General features: G+C 35.1%; 1 protein-coding gene across 13 annotated transcripts in view; it reads right to left on the reverse strand.

The window, feature by feature from the left end:
- The window catches only part of RAPGEF6 (Rap guanine nucleotide exchange factor 6), a 191,063-nt gene that overhangs the window by 39,681 nt on the left and 129,941 nt on the right, over positions 1-21,441 (reverse strand). For all 13 annotated transcript variants that reach the window (XM_011281969.4, XM_003980740.6, XM_045058670.1 and 10 more), the window contains 4 exons: positions 17,929-18,169; positions 11,205-11,362; positions 2,670-2,910; positions 203-586 (listed from right to left, as the gene is read on the reverse strand). In XM_011281969.4, the coding sequence (XP_011280271.2) occupies positions 203-586; positions 2,670-2,910; positions 11,205-11,362; positions 17,929-18,169 (1,024 nt within the window). The remainder of the gene's footprint in view (positions 1-202; positions 587-2,669; positions 2,911-11,204; positions 11,363-17,928; positions 18,170-21,441) is intronic.

The raw sequence follows: 21,441 nt of genomic DNA on the forward strand, positions 1-21,441 counted from the left end.
AAAAAAAAAAAAAAGTTTAAATGAATGATGGAAGAAACAAAAAGCAAAAAACCACTATCACCAGAAGGGAAAACATATTAACTCTAACAATACTTTAAAAACCTGTTAATCAGACTTTTCTTCTCCTAGTCATTTAACACACAAGAAATTAGCTTCATATCTAATACAACAAAACTATACACAACTATTTGTACAAACTTACCTTATTATTGCAAACATGGAATTGAAGTTCTTACATTCTCTACAATGAAGTGCAATTTTAATAAAATGCTTAATAATCTTCATTCGTTTGAGCTGATTTGGTTCAGTTAAAATCTCTGAAGCAACCCAGAATGTCTCCTGGTTAACAATGTCCTCAAACTCTTTCAAGTGAGTATTTCCTGTTTTGGAATCTAACTTAAAAAGGTCATCGATGTATTCAGTAGGCTCAATATTACGAAACAAATCAAAGTCCCTCATTGATAGCTGAGTGGCCACCTCAATGGTACTGAGCTGCAGCATGGACAGTTGGCTTTCCTTAACTAGTTCTTGGGCATCTTCATCTGAACATAAAGTTTCTGTTTCCATGTTATTTTTTAAATAATACCTAAAAAAAAAAAATTGTTTTTATAAGTGATTTCACATTTATAAGAGCATCTTCCGTATCTAACTTGTCAAAATGTCATTATACAGTTAATAATATTTTGTCAAAAATATTAGCAGACTATTCATTTGTAGATGAAATGGAAAATTAACATTTTAAGTGTTCATTTATTTTTGAGAGAAAGATAGAGGGAGACAGAGAATCCCAAACAGGCTATGCGCTGTCAGCACAAGGCCTGAGGCAGGGCTCAAACACATGAACCATGAGATCATGACCTGAGCAGAAATGAAGAGTCAGATACTTACTTAACCTACTGAGCTACTCAGGTGCCCCAGAAAATTAACATTTTAAATGAGAAAAATTTAAAGAGTAAAAATAATGTTGATAGTGCCGTGAACCTTATCATTTTACGCAACTACTCACAAAATGTGTCAATAATTGTGTATATATTCTTGAGGATGAAAGCTCTATAAGGCCTATATGAAGGTATCTGATGCATAGCAGGTACTATGTTAAGTATTTGTTCATGGACAGCATGAATAAACACCTGAATCTATTCAGAAGTTGTTCCTACGCCTTATTTTCTTCTTCATTTCTGAATTCCCAAGAGGAGCAAAGAAGAGTAAAACCTGTAAAGGAGAGAAACCCTTGCACTAACAATTTCTCCCTTGTTAAATACAAAACCTCACTCCAGCAAATGGTACTGATCAGCAACCATAAAAAAGACCTTCATTTTCTTCTTTTTACATCAACAATTCTATAGCACTTAAAAATTAAGAGACAAGCTTCACAGTTGGGAAATATCTTGCACAAGGCTGTTGCTGGGGACAAAGAGGTAACATGCTGTGTCACACGTCACTTTTACTTTATTCTTTTCTGGTATACAACTTGATCCAAGCCTAAGTTTGTATCTCATCTATTTTTACAGTCAAGCAACTATACCTCTTTTTCTTCTTTTATACTGTTCACATGCCTAAAAGAATACTACAAATGTGTTGAGACCCATTACACTAGTTACTTATATCTAACATTTATAGGGTAGGTTAACTCATTAATTCTCTTAACATTCTTATGAGGTAGTTTCTATTTATTATCATCCCCATATTTTTGATGAGAAAATTCAGGCAGAGAGAAACTAAATAACACCCTGGTCACACAGCCAGAACTAGAATTTACCCAGACTGCTAAGCACCCTGGCTCCAGGGTCTGTGCTCTTTAAGCACTATGTGTAGCTAGCAAAGCAGAGTTAACCCACTCTTTTAACAGCATCCATGGCAGGCAATCTCTGTAAGGTTTCTAACGATTTTACTCTACATGTAAATCTAAGGTCACTAAAGAGAACATATTATTCTCAGAGAAAACCACCAGCATAACGAACAAATGTACTATAGAAACAATCTTCTGGTTGATCAAATAATTTTCGGAGCTCATTTAAAAATTATGCCTTCTTTTGTCCCACGTAAATTTTAGTCACATTAAAAACAAATTTATAATTTAACACATATATTGTCAAATACATATAAAGATATGTATCACTTGGTTTCCTCTGTAAAAAATGGACTGGACTACATCAGTGGTTCTAAGACTATTTCAGCAGGAGGGCTAAAATAGCTTAGCAAATTGTCCTCTCTCTCCTCTCATTTTCAGGTAGTCTTTATGAGAGCTAACACTCTGAGATTCCATTTACGTAATTATGGAGACAAGGAAGCTGAAAAAGAGAAATCCTACTTTAATTTTAGAGTGAATTCAGTGGCCTTAAGACGTGATGTTTCTACTTAAAATGTCTGTTTTTACACATGATCTTCAAAAACACATCTAGATAAAGGGGGATTAAGAGATTTAAAAACTTCCAGTTATGTAATAAATAGCTCATGGAGATAAACACACAGCAGAGGAAATATAGCCAATAACAGGCTGACAACATTGTCCGGTGACTACACTCATCGTGGAGAACACTGAACACTGTACACAACTGTCAAACATGCTGTACACCTTAAACTAAGAGAACACTGTAGGCTAATTATAGTTCATTAAAAAAAAGAAACACATCTAGAAACAAAATACATTTACTAATAAGCACATTCACCTTCCATTGAGCTGAATTCTATCAGCTAATTTGGAGAACTGGTCCGGAAGTCTTCTCTGTTTTATGACACCCTCAGGAGTAACAGAAACTTCACAGAGAGAATATGTGTCAGAGGCACCAGTCAAACCAAATTCATGAACAGCATGACAAACAACTTCTTTAGCTGTAGTGTCTTTACTGATGATAATGTAGCAACTTTGTTGATCTGCTTTGAAAACTCTTATAACTTGATCAGGAATATCTACATGAATACAAAAGTGTGCCTTGTTATTTTCAAGACAATTAAACTCTTCAAAAAGCAATTCAGAACAAAAAGCTCCCTCTGACCAGTGATACATACATTTCTATTCTAGGAGGTTAACAGAAATCACTGTTGCATTTATTGATAAATGAATGTATCAGCCTTCTCAGGTGATGAAATACTAATACATGTTCACAGAAAAACACATACAAAAAAATAAGCTGTTTTTAATGGAGGCATAGGACTCCTTAAGATGTATTTATTTTTTAAAAAATGTTTACTGGGCGCCTGGGTGGCTCGGTCGGTTAAGCAGCTGACTTCAGCTCAGGTCACGATCTCGCGGTCCGTGAGTTCGAGCCCGAGTCGGGCTCTGGGCTGATGGCTCAGAGCCTGGAGCCTGCTTCCGATTCTGTGTCTCCCTCTCTCTCTGCCCCTCCCCCGTTCATGCTCTGTCTCTCTCTGTCTCAAAAATAAATAAACGTTAAAAAAAAATTAAAAAAAAATTCTCTTCTAAAAAATGTTTACTTATTTTTGAGAGAGAGAGAGAGAGAGAGAGTGATCGTGTGCATTTGTGTGAGCAGGAGAAGGGCAGAGAGGTGGGTACAGAGAGTGAATTCCAGGCAGGCTCTGTGCTATCAGTGCAAAGCTTGATACAGAATGTGAACTTATGAACCGTGAGATCAAGAGTCAGATGCTTTAACCCACTGAGCCACCCAGGCAACCCCATAATATATATTTTATATTTTTACATCATACAAACCTTTAATGACAAACATTAGGTTGCATATCTTTTATAATGACATTATGATGAATAATACCCCCCCCCTTCCCTAGTAGATAAACCTTTGCAGGCCATCTGATTATTTCTTCAAAGAAAATCCAAAAAGGGTGGGGGATGGGGGAGGAGACGAAGAAGAGAGAGAGAGAATTGCTGAATTCAAGGAAGGACATGCTTATTTTTAAGGTTTTTGAAATATAGTGCCAAAGTGTTCTCCAAAAAGGCTATAATATTTTACCATCCTGGAATATAAAGAGAACAATTTTAGTTACATCCTTAGTATTCCTTCTTTTTAAAAATACTTTTTGGTATTCTTTATGCTCTTTCTTACTGAATTTATGCCAATACTAGATAACAACGCTCAGTCTACTATAAAGTGGCACATGTTTTCCTATTTTCATATTTACAGAAAATTTAAAATATTCATGCGGTTAAATCTCAAACTTTGTCATTTCTTTTTAATTTTTTGATTTTTGAAACAAGAAGAAAGAGAGCACAAGTGGGTGAAATGGGTAGGAGGAGAAAGAGAATCTCAAGCAGGAGCCATGCTCAGCGCAGAGCCCAACAAAGGACTCACTCCCATGACTCTGGGATCATGACCTGAACTGAAATCAACAGACACTCAACCGACTGAGCCACAAAGGCACGCCTTTACCTTTGTGATTTCTGCTATCAGCAGATAAATCTTACCTCAAGATAAATGTTCATATGATATGCACAAATAAGTAATGATATTATCCTCCCCATTCTACCTTATTTTAAAAAATTCTTCTTGTTACACAGCACTGGCCAAAAACTTCCAGGACAATGTTCAATATGATGACCCCGGGCTACTTTTTAATATAATTCAGTGTAAGTAAAAAGTGATTTGACAGCATGAACACATGGTGTATTTTCCCCTAATATTACCGAATATTGATTATAAACATAAATAATCTGAAAATTAATCATTAATATTTCCCAATTTCCTAAAATTATTGTTACAAAATTGTTTAAAATTTTTTTTCCTAATATTCATTTTTGAGAGAGAGAGAGAGAGAGAGAGACAGAGTGTGAGTGGGGGAGAGGCAGACACAGAGGGAGACACAGAATCTGAAGCAGGCTCCAGGTTCTGAGCTGTGAGCAGAGAGCCCGATGTGGGGCTCAAACTCACAAACTGTGAGATCATGATCTGAGCTGAAGTCAGCGCTTAACCAACTGAGCAAACCAGGTACCCCAAAATTGTCTTTTTTTTTCTTAATAAAAATATATTATTATATTTTTAATATAATATTTATATATATTAATATATATAATAACATATATTATATTATATATTATATATAAATATATATATAAATATATTATAATATAATATATATATATTTTTTGGTAATGACTGTAATTGGGTTGAGCGAGTTTGGTGGCTCAAGTAGATATGGTTTCTCTAGCACTATCTTACTGCATTATTAACTCTAAGAGATGAAGAAAACTTAACAAATTTGTCTTAAGGCCATCTGAAGTATAATTCTGTTTAAAGGGAAGAAAAGAGTAATGAAATAGATGCGGCAGAAAATAATTTCACAGAATAAGGTAACATTCTGAGGCTAATGGCACAAAAAGAGACAGATTTCCATGACCGACTGGAAGATTCAACTGAACATATATGAATACAATTCCAGGAAAAAGGAGTCCTAAATGTTCTGGGTCTACTGCCAAGTTGGAAGCAGAAAGCTTCATATATTCAGTCAAATCTCTTTTATAAGATAGATGCAACAAACTGCCTTTCTTGATGTATGCAAATATATGAGTCACCAAAAGCCTCTTGTTCATTATTTCTTTGCAATAAGACAATCCTTCAGGTGTTGCTGACATCGGGTTTGTAAACCTACAAGGCTTAAGGTTAGAGTGTTTTATGATCCACCCAAATTGAGATGCTTCTCTACCCGTGGCTAGAAAATATTTTCAAGTAGATGGAAACTGCAGTTTGCTAAGAGAAAGACAGTGAACAAAAGGGTTTCATTATCCCCATTCCTATCCTCTTCACAAAAGTAGGCCTCAGTTGTCTGGGGCTCTAGAATTGGATCAGCTTACTAGGTCTTTGGAGACTGAGCTTTCAGCCCGCAGGACTGGCTAACCCTGAGGTAAGGGGGAGATGCTCTGATCACTTTAATTTCTCTAGGGAAATTTATTCACAAAGAGAGGGTGGGAATTTGCACACATTTCATTTTCTCTTCTTTTGTTTCCAACATATTATTAACATCTTCTGGGAAGGAACTCAGAGTTGTGTATCTTGCTAAACAGTTAAAAAAAAAAAAAAAGTCATACTCTCTTAAAAGTGATTTGTTTCCCATGTGAAGGCCAAACTGTGACATAATCACATAAAAGGGATCTGGCATTATGAATGGGTACCTCTAGAATAGAACCATAAAAGGGATTATCCAGAGGGCAGCCCATTACCCAAACCCTGATAAATTTGCCAAGGTAGTAAATGCCAACCTAGAAAGTTACCTGGAAAAGGATTAGAGGAAGACATTTCTTTGCATTGCTATCATTGTCAGAGTAAACCTATTTTTCTCTTTTAGAGTTGTTACAGATATAAAATATCCATATTCTTCATCAACATGTTTGCTGTCAGCGGGACATCATAGATGTCAAACCTAATACTTAAACATGGCAGATATTCCAATGTTAATGATCAGATGAATGGCAGACATGAGGTCAGAATAAATTTCAATCAAGAAAAATGATCTAATTATTTCAAATTTTAGGCATGAAATTAGAATGCATATAAAAATATAACCCCATAAGGAGAAAACACATTTAAAAAGACTCTTGGTGGATGACAGCATTTATTAGTCTTAGGATTCATAATTCATTTAAAAAAAAAATCTTACATAATAGGTAAATAAATTTAAGAAAAGCAATCTCCAATACCTGGCCTTTCAACCCAAAGGCAAAATTTCTAGAATGCTAACTATAATCTTGCTGAATAAAATAAAAAAAATAAGATACTTGAGGGAAGCATATATTGACCCTGATGTTACAGTAAAAATGGGAGACCTTTTTAGGTAAGATGATGATAAAATAAAACCAAAAGGCTGCCTCTTGATTCTATCTTATGTTTTTAATGTTTACTTATTTATTTTTGACTTAGAGTGAGTGGGAAAGAGAGAGAGAGAGAGAGAGAGAGAGAGAGAGAGAGAGAGAGAGAGAGAGAGAGAGAGAATGTGCACGCAGAGCAGAAAGGGAGACCAAGAATCTGAAGCAGGCTCCAGACTCTGAGCTATGTGCAGAGAGTGTGACAAGGGGCTTGAACTCACCAAATGCAAGATCATGACCTGAGCTGCAGCTGGAACCTTAACCGACTGAGCCACCCAGGTGTCCCATTTTGATTTTACTTTAAGTTGCTAAATGGTGAATAAATATTTAGGGAGTGCCTGTTATGTGTCAACCGTGTTCCATATGATGAAGATACAATAATAAATAAGATGGGACAAAGTCTCTGCTCATACTTGAGAGAATAAGTAGTGGTTCAAGGAAAGAAAATCTATATAGTGAAGAGTTTCACTACGAAAACACAAGATAGTTGTATAATGGTATAGATCAAGAATTGGCACTTTTATTCTATGAAGGGCAAGGCAGTAAACATTTTAAGTTTTGCTGGACAGGAGGCAAAGTAGATGATATTTTGTACACACACACACAGAATATATATATATATATAAATATATATATATATATATATATATAAATAAAACAGAGAAAACAAATCTCCACAAAACATGACAAAAATTTGAAATATAATAATAATGCAAACATAAAATGTAAAGATACATAAACACAGAGACTTAGTCACCACTGTAAATGTCCACCAAAAGGGGACTGGTTAAATGAAATGCCAACAGCTGTTAAAAAAACTGTGGTAAAACAACACATTCTGAAACAGGAAAGTATTCAAGGTATATTGCCAGGTGAGATGGGTAAGTAGAAGAAAAGTACAGTGTATCATTTGGGGTGCAGAGAATGTGAACACATTTTATGTGCACTCAAATTTCTGGAAGGATATATGAATCAATGAACAATTGTTAATTCTGGGGAGTGGAGACTTATATTCTATCCTTTCTCTGCAATTTGATTTTTCAAAAACTTTATGTTCCTTTAAAATAAAAAATTAGTTAAAATAACTCAGACGTGTAATGCTGAATCTGAAAGTTTACTAAGTATTAAAGAAATCAAATAAAAGGTTTGTGCTATTAAATGAAAAAGAAGTAAGCAAAAAGTTCCATATGCACACTCGAGAAAAAAAGAAAAATTCCAGTTTTACAATCCTTGGCCACACTCTTGAGTTGTTTTAGGTCTCATCGAACATTAGGTCAAAAATTCCCCCTACAAGTTTCCAAGTTATAGAGCAGCATATATACTGATTCTATAACCAAAAATATATGTATTCAAAGAAAATGATGAAAAGAATACACACCAGTCTACACTGGCAAGCTTATCAGTGGGTAGAAAAGTTCTGGTTCCTACTTCATTCAATTCTGTATCATGGGACTTTTTAAAAATAATAAAACACTACACAGAAACATTAAGTAATGGAATACCACAGTTTTCAAGATACTTACAGTAAAAACCAACAGCTGTAGGCAGCAAAAACAAAGCAAAATCACAGAACAGTCAGCAATCAAAAGCAAACTATTAACAGTTCTGTAGCTTTCACCCAACTTGCTAAAAACAATTAAACAAGCAGCATAAACACACTGAAATCAACAGTAAGTTAATCAGACTTGGCCAATGTCACACATGTACTACAATACACACATGTGATGTACACAGCTAACCTAAAATTCAGTGCTGTCATGCAGAACTTAAGGAACTGAATTTGAAAATTAATTGCTAAGGAGTATTTTATTCAACAAATATAAACAACACCATAAAAGCGTTTTCATAAAGTTATACATTTTGGGGTTTAAAAAATACAACTTATAAGTTAAATACCTATATGTATTCTTTTTTTTTGTAATTAAAAAAATTTTTTTGAGAGAGAGTGGCGGAGGGGCAGAGAGAGAGAGAGAGAGAGAGAGAGAGAGAGAATATCCTAAGTAGGCTCTGCGAGGTCAGCGAGGAGCCCTACGTGGGGCTGGATCTCATGACAGTGAGATCATGACCTGAGCTGAAATCATGAAGCAGATGCTTAACTGAGTGAGCCACCAAGGTGCCCCATATGTGTTCATTTATATTGCTGGTATGGACACAGACTGCAGACTGAGTTTTGCAGACTGACCTCTCAATATAGATTTTATCAAAGCATCTTTGGCTCTTTCAACATGTTTTCAATGAGTGAACTATGCAATCAAACCAAGTAGCACCTTCTCTTCAAATTTCAGTGCAATGAGGGGCTTACAGTTTCTAAATTTTAGTAATTTCAACCTCTTCTTTTGGTTCCCCCAGCTAACTCCCCAGCTGACTGCTCTCTTAGTCCTCTCCCTACAACCATCCCTTATGTTCCTCACCCCCACCTCTAGATATGCCAATGACAAAAAACAAAGCAATAAAAATCACTTAATTTAGAAATCATCTGTCCTTAAAAACGCAGCTTATGAAAGTATGCATACTTAGTTTGTGTTTTGGTAGTTTAAAAATATTTTATTTGTGAATGTAGTATAAGTAAGAGGCATTGCTGTGGGACACACATAGAGACGTGAAAATAAATTCCCATGCTCCTACTTGAAAGAAATGTAAGAACAGACAATGAAAATGCATTAAAGATTTCTCAGAAAGGAGGGATGGCCTTCCCAGAGAATGTAACATTTGAGCTCAGCATCATGGAATAAGAGAAAGTTCACCGGATATGCAGGGAGAGAACTTGACAGGTGGCAAAACAGCACGGGCAAAGAAACCACACTTGTGAAGATATGTGGCAAAGAGAGAGAATGTCAGAGTAGGGAGACTGGCAGGACAGAAGGCTAAAAAGGGGGTTTACAATCATGCTGTGTAAAGTGAACACTGACAGTTACTATGTTATTGTTGCAAGGTTACAGACTCACTCTGCCTTGTCACGATGGGGCTGAGATTCTGCGAACCACATTCTTGCCAACTGGTCCCTTCTTAGGTTATGCCAAAAAGGGCACCAAAAGCAACTGTAAGGTTAGAGGAAGAAAACACTTCCTGCTTTATGTTTTTTCTTGTGGGATTTTTCTTCCTGTACTACCCCAGCAACACGTCTTCACCCTGTGGTGGCATTTCTTTCATGTACCAGAAGATGAATCCACTTTGCAGTTTTCCTGCCTCTGTGATACCTTAGTGCTTACTTCTTTACCATTTTAGGAACAGTTAATTGGCAACAATTTCTTATATTAAATTCTGATTAAATATCTGGAGTGGTTTCTATCTCATGACTGAACCTTCACTAATTCAGAAATCATTAAGAATTCCTAAGCAGAGTAACAACTCATTAAAATTTGTGATCTAGAAAGAACACTGGTAGACAGGTAGAGAGGAGGATGTGTTGAAGACAGATTAGTGAGTTTTGTACCCTCCAACAGTTAAGAGGCAAATGAAATTTTTAAAGACCCAAATAACAATGTACAGAATGAATGTCACTAAACTGTGGTACGTTGAGTTTTTATTCAAGTTGCTATAATAAAACAGAAACTTTACTACTACACTTACTATATATTCCCTCCTTTCTAATAATGAGATTCATGTAATCAAGCTTCCTTCCTTTCTTATACTAGCTGTTAGGGCCTTCAGCATTAAAACTGAAGTTGAATCACAACTACACCAATCTTTGTAGATCTATTTATTTTTTTTTTCTTTCTTCTCCTTGGACCTAATTATACATCTTGGTTTTAACTGTATGTGTCTTTTATTGAAAGCCATCCCAAATCCTTTCAAGTGATGGATACATAAGTAATTTTTCAAGTTTTTCTTCCCTGTAATGAAATTTTACATTATACAGTTAAATAACAATTTTTGTCTTTGGGCACGAACTGATGCATAAAAATAAACTTGATGTCCCACATGATGTTTAAACCCAAAACCAAAATATAAGCACTAATGAAAAGATGCTATAGTATATCTAATTAACAATACATGACAATAAAACAATTTTAGCTTCAGGTGCTGGGGAAAAAAGTTTCCAGAAAATTACTAACACATTTCAGTACCTCACAAAGGAAGAGAAGTGAGGCCACCAAGGCTGAAAAAATCTCCCTTATCCTTTTCCACACCACGGATAACTTATTTCTTGGCTGAGAAGCAGCATCCTTGCTTTCTTTCCACTGTTCTGATAAGGGTTACCAAAAGATACCTAAATGTAATCTCTTTCCTATGTACTATTTTATATTGGAGCAAGTACTGCTCAAGCTTACGCAAAAAGACAAAATGAATGTTGTGTTTGGAGTTCTGCAGTGAGTCATAACCTCGAGATAAGAGAAGAGGGAAGCAAGCAAGTCTATTTGATACACAAGTCTCAACCATCTAATTTGTCACTTTGGAATCAATATGGCTATATAAAATCACAAACAAAAATTACCTGAAGGATTAGAAAAATCCAGCATGCTGGTGGTAGGCTGCAGGAGATCAGGGCTGCTGGAAGAGAGTGTTCCAGGAATAGGCATTATAGCCAGACTGTGCCTGCAGTGTCTTGTTCCCACAATGCTGTCATCTTGCGACTGGCTCAGGCCTCCATCACTTGAAAAAAATGTCATACATCACTTTAAAGTAATTGAGAATTCTGAATGGTAAACGTTTCTGCTGTCTGTACACTAAGGCATAATGGAACCAATTGAGAGTGGTGATTTAAAAAATTATATATTACAGCAATTTAAAAATAGGACAACTATAATAATGAATACACTTATAGGTTAAATTTTTAGGATAAATAAATTTTAAGCAAGTTAAACCTAAGAAATTCTACTATATCATAAAGGTGTACTTCATAATGCATCATAAAGAAATAGTCACATTGAGTTTCTGTTAGTTTGGTAAAGAAATTAAATCTGGGTGTGTTGGGAGCCTTTAAGATTGGCCAGTTTCAGTAGACACTAATATATGTATCCAACAAGGCACAACCACACCCCAACAAGGTTCACACTCACAACATAGTGGATGGTGACCTTTTAGGCAAAGGATGCAGCTGGGTCTAAACCCAAACCAAAAAATGGCAGGCTGCAGAAAACAAAGGGACCATATCCGAGTGACAAAGTAAGAGAGGTCTTTAAACATAGGAACAACCGGAGAACTGCCCAAACCAGTGATAACTGGGAAAAGATAAGAGGAAGATGGCAAACAGAAAACAATGGGTCTATGTGACAAGTACAAAGAAGAAAGAAGAGGGCCAGAAATCAATATAAAGGAAAAAGAATTTTATAGTCTCTGAAGTTTATTCGAGGACACATTATTTCTTGTGTGATGTCTCAAGTCTAATTACTTGGCTACTCCCTAGATGAGAACATCAAAACTACAAAAGAAAGCAAACCATCTAAAGTTAACTCCCTTTAAAGTTTTAAAAAATATCAATCAAATGGCCATATGTAAGCAAATAAAGCACTCTTAAAATACTTTAAAGGTGTTACAGAGGCAACTCTAAATCCACTGAAGAGAAAAAAATCAAAAGAAATATAACTCTGTTACTTAAGTTTTAGATACCCCCAAAAGTTCTATAAAACAAAGGATAAATGAAACAGTCCTATGTAAAGGACAGCAATGAAAAAGATTTCCATTAGCATCAATGATCAAAACACCACTTGTTTCTAAGAGTTAAACCAATTCTTAGGTTAACATTAATTCTTATCTGTGTTTTACTCAATGTAGTATGCTACCCAATACTTGTTACACATATAGAGGTATCACAGAATACTTACCTATTATCATGGAATGCATTAAATGAATGGTATGGGATACATCCAGAATGTTAGAGGGGTCAAACACAGGACTTAGGCAGATAAGGCAACTATGCAAGATGAAGTGTGGAGGATGGTTAAATAAACAGCTAAAGAGCTGCTGCTAGTAGCCAGACAAGGAAGACAGAGCTAGGACAAGCAAGACTGCGGAGGAGTTAGGGAAAAGCATGAAGACACGGGAGAGAGCAAAAGTGTTTCAAGAGCCAGCTAAGCATAACCTGGATAATTAGCTACATGACCTCAGGGAAATTTGTTTCTGGACCTTGGTTTCCCCATCTAAAAATATAACTCTCTCTCCCCCAGGACTACTATAAAGATTAAATGAGGTAATGTGGATGAACATTTTGGCTCAGAGGAAAAAACAATTCCAATTTTTAAGAAGACAGTGAATTACTTTTATTGAAATTAAAACAGAACAGTACAAAACTAGAAAGTACATTTTAAAATTTTAACAGGCTTTCTAATTTAATTGATTTTTGAAAACATATCTGCCAATTTTTGGACACAGACAGTCAAGTAATTAAATCCAAAGAAACAAACTGTTAAAAGAAGTTAGCTGGTCCCATTAATAATCACAGTAGAATCAAATGTAATTGTGTTAAAAAGTTATAATATTCTACTAAAGGGAACTGGCTGCCGTAAGTTACAGTAAGATGGAATTCACTATAAGACTAAGGAAAGTGTATGAAACACTAAAAGTCCTTATCTCTTTTACTGATGTTATTTAACATTACCTCTGCTTTTTAATAATCAAAGACAGGACACTGTAGAGATATATTAATGTAAAGCTGGTTACAAATTCATGGTAATTAAGGTGTGAGCATGTATAAATGAAAACTATACTAATGTTATTATGTACAACCCATGCTATGACACGAATGAAACAGTATCTAATTGGCAAAATATCCATGCTTGTTTGGAAGCTGAATTGATAAAGCCCGTTTGCAAATATAGTAATTACATCATTTCTTACCAAAACAGTCTCCTGAGAAGATGATGCAGTAACAGAAACAACATACTTTTAAAAAATTCCTCAGTAACTCCCCAACACTAACTTTACTTAGAATAAAAGTATATTTTAGTTTCACATTATGAAACTAAGAAGGCTACATAAATACCTGTATGCTAATAAAAAATAATCCCAATGTTAAAAGCAAACAAAGTATGCTGACAAAAAAAAAAAAAAAAAAAGAAGGTAAGAAAAAATAATTTCTGATAAGCAAACAAGACAGTCTACTTCTGGGACTATGTTACAAAGAATAATATTAAGCTGTTATATAAGCAATTTGTGATTAAAAAACAAAATAAAAGCTGAATGATTTTAAAAAATAGGACATCAGATTTGCTTTTTTTCCACTGATGTCATTGGAAATTAGTAACTATTTTTCTACTTCTAATGTTCAGGAGAATTCTTTCATTTTAAAATTATGTCATGGTTAGGGATTTGGGGAATTATCTATTCTTAATCTCAACTATTTGTTCCTTCCTTATTTTAATATTCTTTGTCTCACAGATACACATACTCTTTCTTGTAGTATTTCGAGGACAATTCTTAGAGAAGTGAGTGCTACAAAGGCAGAGACCAAGAGCCTTTTTCAAAGAGCCTTGACACACATATGTTCAGAATTGTGGAATTAGACTCATTAAAATTTTTTCTCACTTAAAAAATATTCAAAGTAGAAAATTAAAAAATATATAGTGAACAAACAAGGAAGAAAACAATTACCTATAAAACCACACCCTACACAAAACCACAACCAACAGTTTTCCTTTTTAGTTATTTTTACAGTATACATTACAATCTAATTAACCAATCCCCTGTAGCTGGACTTCTAGGGTATTTCCAATTTTGTTTCATTATAGGTAATACTACTAAGAATATCTGTATATAAATCTTCATCAATTTATTACTAGAAATGGAATTGTTGAATCAAAGGTATAAACATTTTTAAAACTCTTAATCAAAAAATGCCCAGGGAAACCTGGGTGGCTCAGCTGGTTAAGCCTCCAACTCTTGATTTTGGTTCAGGTCATGATTGTCAGTTCGTGGAATAAGCCCCAGATCCAGCTCCAAGCTGACAGCCAGGAGCCAGTCTGGGATTCTCTCTCGGCCCCTTCCCCAGCTTGCACATACTCTTTCTCACTCAAAATAAATAAATAAAACATTTTTAAAAAATGCCCGAATACTTGATAGAAAGGTTGTCATTTCCTATTTCTTTTTTTTTTTTTAATGGTTATTTTTGAGAGAGAGAGAGGGAGCAGGGGAGGGGCAGAGAGAGAGAGAGAGAGAGAGAGAGAGAGAGAGAGACAGAGAGAGAGAGAGAGAGAGAGGATCTCAAGCAGGCTCCACACTGTCAGCACAGTGCCCAACATGGGGCTCGAACTCAAGAACCATGAAGTAGTGACCTGAGCTGAAATCAAGAGTCAGACGCTCAACTGACTGAGCCACTCACGTACCCCATAATTTCATATTTCTACAGCAGTTTGAGCTTATTATTTGTCTTATGTTATCAATTCAGGCCCTGATTATTCTCCTGTCAATCTGTGATAAAACAAATGATACACCGTTTTTAAAATAAATTGTGTGTCCTTGATTATTATGGATGTAGAGTATGTGACTCAACGTTCTTTGCCTATTTTTCTATTGAAGTTTCAGTGATTTTATTGTGTACCTATTAAAAATCACCTGAATTCATTTGTAATGATTAAGTGCCAAGAAACAGGACACACATTCATTCTCAAAACTGCAAAGTGACCAGTCTGACAAATCAGTTCTCTGCAAAAAAAAAAAAAAAAAAAAAAAAAAGGCTCCAATGAAAACCTTTATGATTTCTACTAAAATAACGTATTTTTTCTGGTATTTATATGGCTGAAATTATTGGCATTTTACTTCACTGAAACGTGTTTAGAAGAGAGAGCCAGAGAGAGCCAGTTTAATATTAACACCTGATGTACAGTATTTTACTAATGTTAGCATTCACAGCGAACAGCCTCCAACTGGCAAAACAGACTCAATAAATACTTGCTAACTACTAAAAGAAAAAACAATTCCCTTCTGAGTTAACTACTTCTACAAGATATTTCATTTTGAGACGTACCAATACAAAGAAATAAGGCTTGAAAACACTCAAACGATTGTTCCTGGCCACCTTCCTTTCCATGCCTACTATAAGCAAAGATAGAATCCAAGAGGTGAAACCAATTCCCACTCCCTGAAGGATACACTATGGAGATGACAGACTGATTTAGCTGCCTGAAACTTGAACAAAGCTACTTGGAATCTGACACTAACAAGCTAAAGTCCAATACAATCACTGTCCTATAGTTCTAGACGACACATGTCACAATTATGCCTCTGTTCAAAATAAAAAACAGTTAAAGGATACATTTATTCTAGATCAAATCCACCAGGGTTTCTAGAAATGGAACTCGGGGTAATACCTCCTAAGAATTCCCTTTACAAACTCTTTTCTTTTTGGTCCTCCATTCATTTCCCTTTTCCCCAGTGCTGTCATGCACAATAACCGGTCATCCAAAACTGTCTCCCATCTTTACAATGTAGGCTAGTCCCTCTCATATTCTCCTTACCTCCCATTTATGAGAATAAGACTTCTCTTACAGTGTTTGCTGCCCTGCTGTCATATGACAGTATGCTCAATATTAAAAGAATTTTGCTACTTTAAAGTTAGGATTTTTACAATCTGCTTGCCTCTAGGAGAGCAGTCATTAAGAAAGAAATGAGTGACAATAAACACAGAGCTCAAGATGCTTTAATTCTCTGTGAGCCCCAAATTAAATGAAGAACAAATGTGTTACCTGATTGGAAGTAAGAACTCAAGAAGAAAAGCATGTTGAGATCAGGCAATCTCTGAGATCTTGAACACTATAAAAGCTGAGAGTTGACATTTACCTACTTCCAAGTTGTCCCCTAATTAGTGTCATTATTACAATGACAATGTGCTATACTGTCAACCCCAATACACCAAATACAACTAACAGAGCTTCTATCACTTCCTACTATGACACGATGCAGTCCATCACTTTAGTATAATATTCAAAGTCTTTCATAACTCAGCTCTTCCCTATCTCTCCTGCTTCATCTCTACATGTACACCCAGTCTATATAACCTACCAAACTTGTTCCTGTCTTTGTGCACATCAAAACATTTATCACCCTGTAATGCACCATTTGTCTGCTTTCCCTTTTTAGATTACCAACTCTTAGAGGACAAGAAACTTGCTCTATTAATCTTCCTACATTTCTATATTTGAACATTGTCTGTGCCTTGTGTATAAGCATGTGGAGAATAAAGGGTTCCTGATACCAATTCCTTAAAAGTAGTAACTACCTCTTTTCAGCTCTCAAAACCACAGAGCATAGTGCTGGGAACTATAAGGAACTAAACAAATATTTGATTATGTTTTGCTTAAATGTTTTCTTCCTTTTATTTTTTTTCTTCTCTTTCTTTTACTTAATTCACTGTGTTAATTTATTCAACAAATACTGAGTGCCTACTGATGTGCTAGGTACTGAGCTGGATTAACACTTCTGTGATTGCTTTATGAAGTAGATAATGTAAAATATACAGATATAATATATACTACACCCATTCCCATCCACTTCAGTGAAATGATTTTCTTAAGTACTTTACAGACCTCAAATTACATTTCAAATCACAAAGTTTCCTTCAGTTTTGGTGACATCTCATTTTAGAAACAAGTAGATTTGACTAAAAAGGTCAGCTTTAGAATTCAGGAAGGAATAAATAGTGCAATAAGAGAAAGATGATTTAGAAGACAAAAAAACTAGCATCCGCAAATTTATCCTCAAGTTTTAAGATGTTCAAATTTGGGAGCACTTTGGGTGGCTCAGTCGGTTAAGCATCTGACTCTTGGTTTTGGCTCTGATCATGATCTCACAGTTCAGTGAGTTCGAGCCCCACTGCCAAGGCAGAGCCTGCTTAGGGTTCTCTCCCTCCCTCTCTCTGCCCTCCCCCACTCACACTGTCGCTGTCTCTCTCAAAATAAATAAACTGAAAAAAAAAAAAAAAAAGAAAAAAGATGTCCAAAGGACTTAAATTAGATAAAAAGTACACAAGAAAAGATTTTGTAAAATAAAATGGTCAGTCTTTCCTAAAATTCAAAACAAAGCTACTAGAAGAATATATACTCCAGTAGTGGTAATTTCATGGAAATGATGGAAAGATACTAAGATTTTCTTATTTATGGTTTACTTGAAGGTTTTATAATGCGTTAGTTGTCTAAAAAACAAATTGACCCCAAATTCCCTTCCCCCAAATAAAAACTTTAGAGTCAACAGGAAAATGTCTACATTACTGAGATGATTGTACCTACCTGAACAGTTTTGGAGGCAGGATACTAAACCGTGTTTTATCCAAAATTTTCCTGATTTTGTTTCTTCCACCTGAAACAGTATTTGCTTTTATTTTCTTATTTCCTTTCTCCTGTGATGTCTGTTCGATATCTCCTGGTACATCCTGGATTGAATGGCGATTACTTTTTTTTTCAGCAATTTTAGGAATATGAGGAACTCCATATTTTTCTTGTTCAGTCCTACTAAGTAACTCTTTGAACACTGTGTAAATAAATAAAGTTGTCATTTGTTTTATTCTCATTAGCAAGTTTTTACAAAAACAACAAATTTTAAACATCAATACAGTCACTTTCTATTATTTGGCCTTTCACAGTCTCATCCACTAAACATTATGAAATCTACACCATGCTTCATCAGCTATACCAACTTATCTCTTCATTTTTTTTTTTACGATTTTATTTTTAATTTTTTTTTTAACATTTTTATTTATTTTTGAGACAGGGAGAGACAGAGCATGAACAGGGGAGGGTCAGAGAGAGGGAGACACAGAATCTGAAACAGGCTTCAGGCTCTGAGCTGTCAGCACAGAGCCCGACAAGGGGCTTGAACTCCCGGACCGCGAGATCATGACCTGAGCCGAAGTCGGCTGCTTAACTGACTGAGCCACCCAGGCGCCCCTAAGATTTTATTTTTAAGTAATCTCTACACCCAATGTAGGGGCTCAAACTTACAACCCTGAGATCAAGAGTCACATGTGCTACTGACTGAGCCAACGAGATGTCCTTTAAAAAATTTTTTAAGGCAATTTCTACACCCAACATGGGTTTTGAACCCAGGACCCTGGAATCAACAGTCACATGCTCTACCAACTGAGCCAGCCAGATGCCCCTGTCTTTAGTTTTTATAAATGCCTATACTTCTGATATAGGCCAAAAGGGAAAAAACAAAGTCATTGGCAGAAATGAAAAGGAAGTAGGCAGGCAGCATGTTTGAAAAGTTCAAGGCTTCCTATTTAGCAATATTTGCTATGTAATAATAATAAGCAATATTAACTGCTAATCCTCTCAGATTTTATAAAACCAGATATTTAGATTCTATTATTTATGTTATTTCATATCATAATATATATCACTTGATATGAGATAGAAGTACTGTAGTCATGTTGTTTTGTAAAATTTAGCCATTTAAAAAAGAAAAAAAAAAGAGTTTTGATGGACCTATTTTTGCCAGAAATAAACAGTACTAAATTTAATAATAAATCACCATTTCCTCAAGGTCACATTTATGAGATCCTGTCACTGAGTAAAGCAGCTAATAAACTTTCACTACAGTGGTCTGAAGTAACAACCAATCATTCTTAGGTAACTTCAGGTCGACCGTAAGTCTAAGGAGTTATTTCATTCTTAAGAACAGTACAAGTGCACTCGAAGATTTGCCTATCTAGCGATCTCTTTGCCTAGATCAGATTTTTTTACCTTGTGAGAGGGGCTATACCTCCTTGGGATCAAGTGAAAAAAAGAAAAATCCATAGAAGACTATGTATCTAGTAACTATTAGTGTCATCTTTTCCAATTAGGATAACCTATATTACTTAGGTTTCATTAATGTCATGAAAGTATTTTTCAGTTGTTTTAAATATGTGTTCTTAAATAAGACCTATCAACTACTAGAGGGGGAAAAAAAACCCACTAAAAAGATAAATGCTAAGGCAGAAGGTAATTTCCTAAGAATTCATGGTGTCTGGGAGGGTCTGAATAAAAGAAAAATGAAGCTACATATTATTGAATATGAAGGTCTTCAGAAGGTGCAGGTTTCAGTAGTGTTACTTGGAACCTTCATAAAAGAAAAATAAATTTTATAAATGTGCCCACTGAAAAACAGAGAATTGTGATCTTTTTTGTTTTGGGGACAAATCAATCATATCCTTCAATATCAAACGAGTTACAAGTAAGATCCAATAGACAAAGACTTAAAAGCTGATGCATTACAACACAAAATGGCTTGGTATTCAGTTGTAAAAGTAGATCATCTTGAAAGTTTCAACCAGGATGTTATCACATTACCAAAGCATACTGAAAGTTTATGAAAAGCACATTTTCTGCCTTCAAAATAATAAACATCTTTGGAGTCACCTTTTAAAGATAATTTGCTTGATTAAAAAGCAACAAATTCCTTTGAGTTTGTTTACAAAATTTTGTTTTATTTTAAGCCATGTGGTAAAGGTGAAAATGCCTTTTTGAGGCAAAACTGATACACATCCATGCAAAAAAACACTTACTGACCTACAAACACGAAGGCACTACACTATGCACTCGTAGATAACCCCTATTGCAGAAGAGTAAGTGTACAAAATATGGTACAGAAAGATCATAACCAGAGGAATTAAGAAAGCAGGAAAGGGAAAGTCTTCCCTAATTAAGTTGCTGTAAGGTGAGTAGATTTTAACTAGGCAAAGTGAGGGGAAGGAGGAATGACTCTAGGTAGAAGAAATCTCAAATTCCAAGTCCCTGTGGTAAAAAGAAACAAAGAAAATTAAGATGACTGGAGAAGAAGGCAAAGAAAGGGCCTAAAAATGCTACAGTGAAGAGCAATAGGAAATCTTTAAATGGGCAGCAGATATCCCTGCCTGTGGTATGTACATAAGACAACTCAAGGGTGTACACAGTAGCTTACATCTTCACTGGACTTGTGTATATAGTTATAAATAAAACTGTAGAAATTTTGATTTATAGATGAAGAGAAAATAATAAATTTTAAAAAATCAGTCAAGGTTCAAGACAAAAATTAATAGGTGAGCAAGTGTAATTACAATGCTATTAAAAAGCAATACTAAATATATGAATCAGAAATGAAGGTGCCCAAGAATCAAGAAAAGTAACAAATTGGACTACATGAAGATTAAAAATTTCTCAGTCTCTACAATTACGTACATATGTATACACACACACAACAAGCAAAGTCAAAAGACAACTTGGGAAAATATTTGCAACCCTTTGACTAAAAGATACTGGGAGTGCCTGGGTGGCCCAGTAGGGTAAGTGTCTGACTCTTGATTTTGGCTCAGGTCATGATCTCATGGTTCATGAGATCAAGCGCCACATCGGGCTGTGCTGACAGTGCAGAGCCTGCTTGGGATTCTCTCCTGCCCCTTTCCTGCTCACACTCTCTCCCAAAATAAATAAATATTAAAAAACAAACAAACAAAAAAGACTACAAGATATTGTCCTTTCTTATAACACATTCAAATACATCAATAAAACAGGAGTACCTCAAAATAAAAATGGACAAATGACTTTGTAAAAAATAAATGTTAACCTTTGAAAAAAAAAAGGTGCTCAATCTCCCTCATTATTAAATAATGTATATCAATAAAAATAAAGCTGATTATACCTGTTGCAGAGGCATTCTTATATACTGATAAAGAAAGTGTATGTAGACTGGGGTAAACTTTTGGAAAGTGAAACTGCAGCACTGTTAAAAATTAATTCCACTATGAGAAATTTACCTTCTAGGTCTATCTACATAAGCATAAA

The sequence above is a fragment of the Felis catus genome, chromosome A1, assembly GCF_018350175.1.
Source record: "Felis catus isolate Fca126 chromosome A1, F.catus_Fca126_mat1.0, whole genome shotgun sequence".
In the NCBI taxonomy this organism is placed as follows: Eukaryota; Metazoa; Chordata; class Mammalia; order Carnivora; family Felidae; genus Felis; species Felis catus.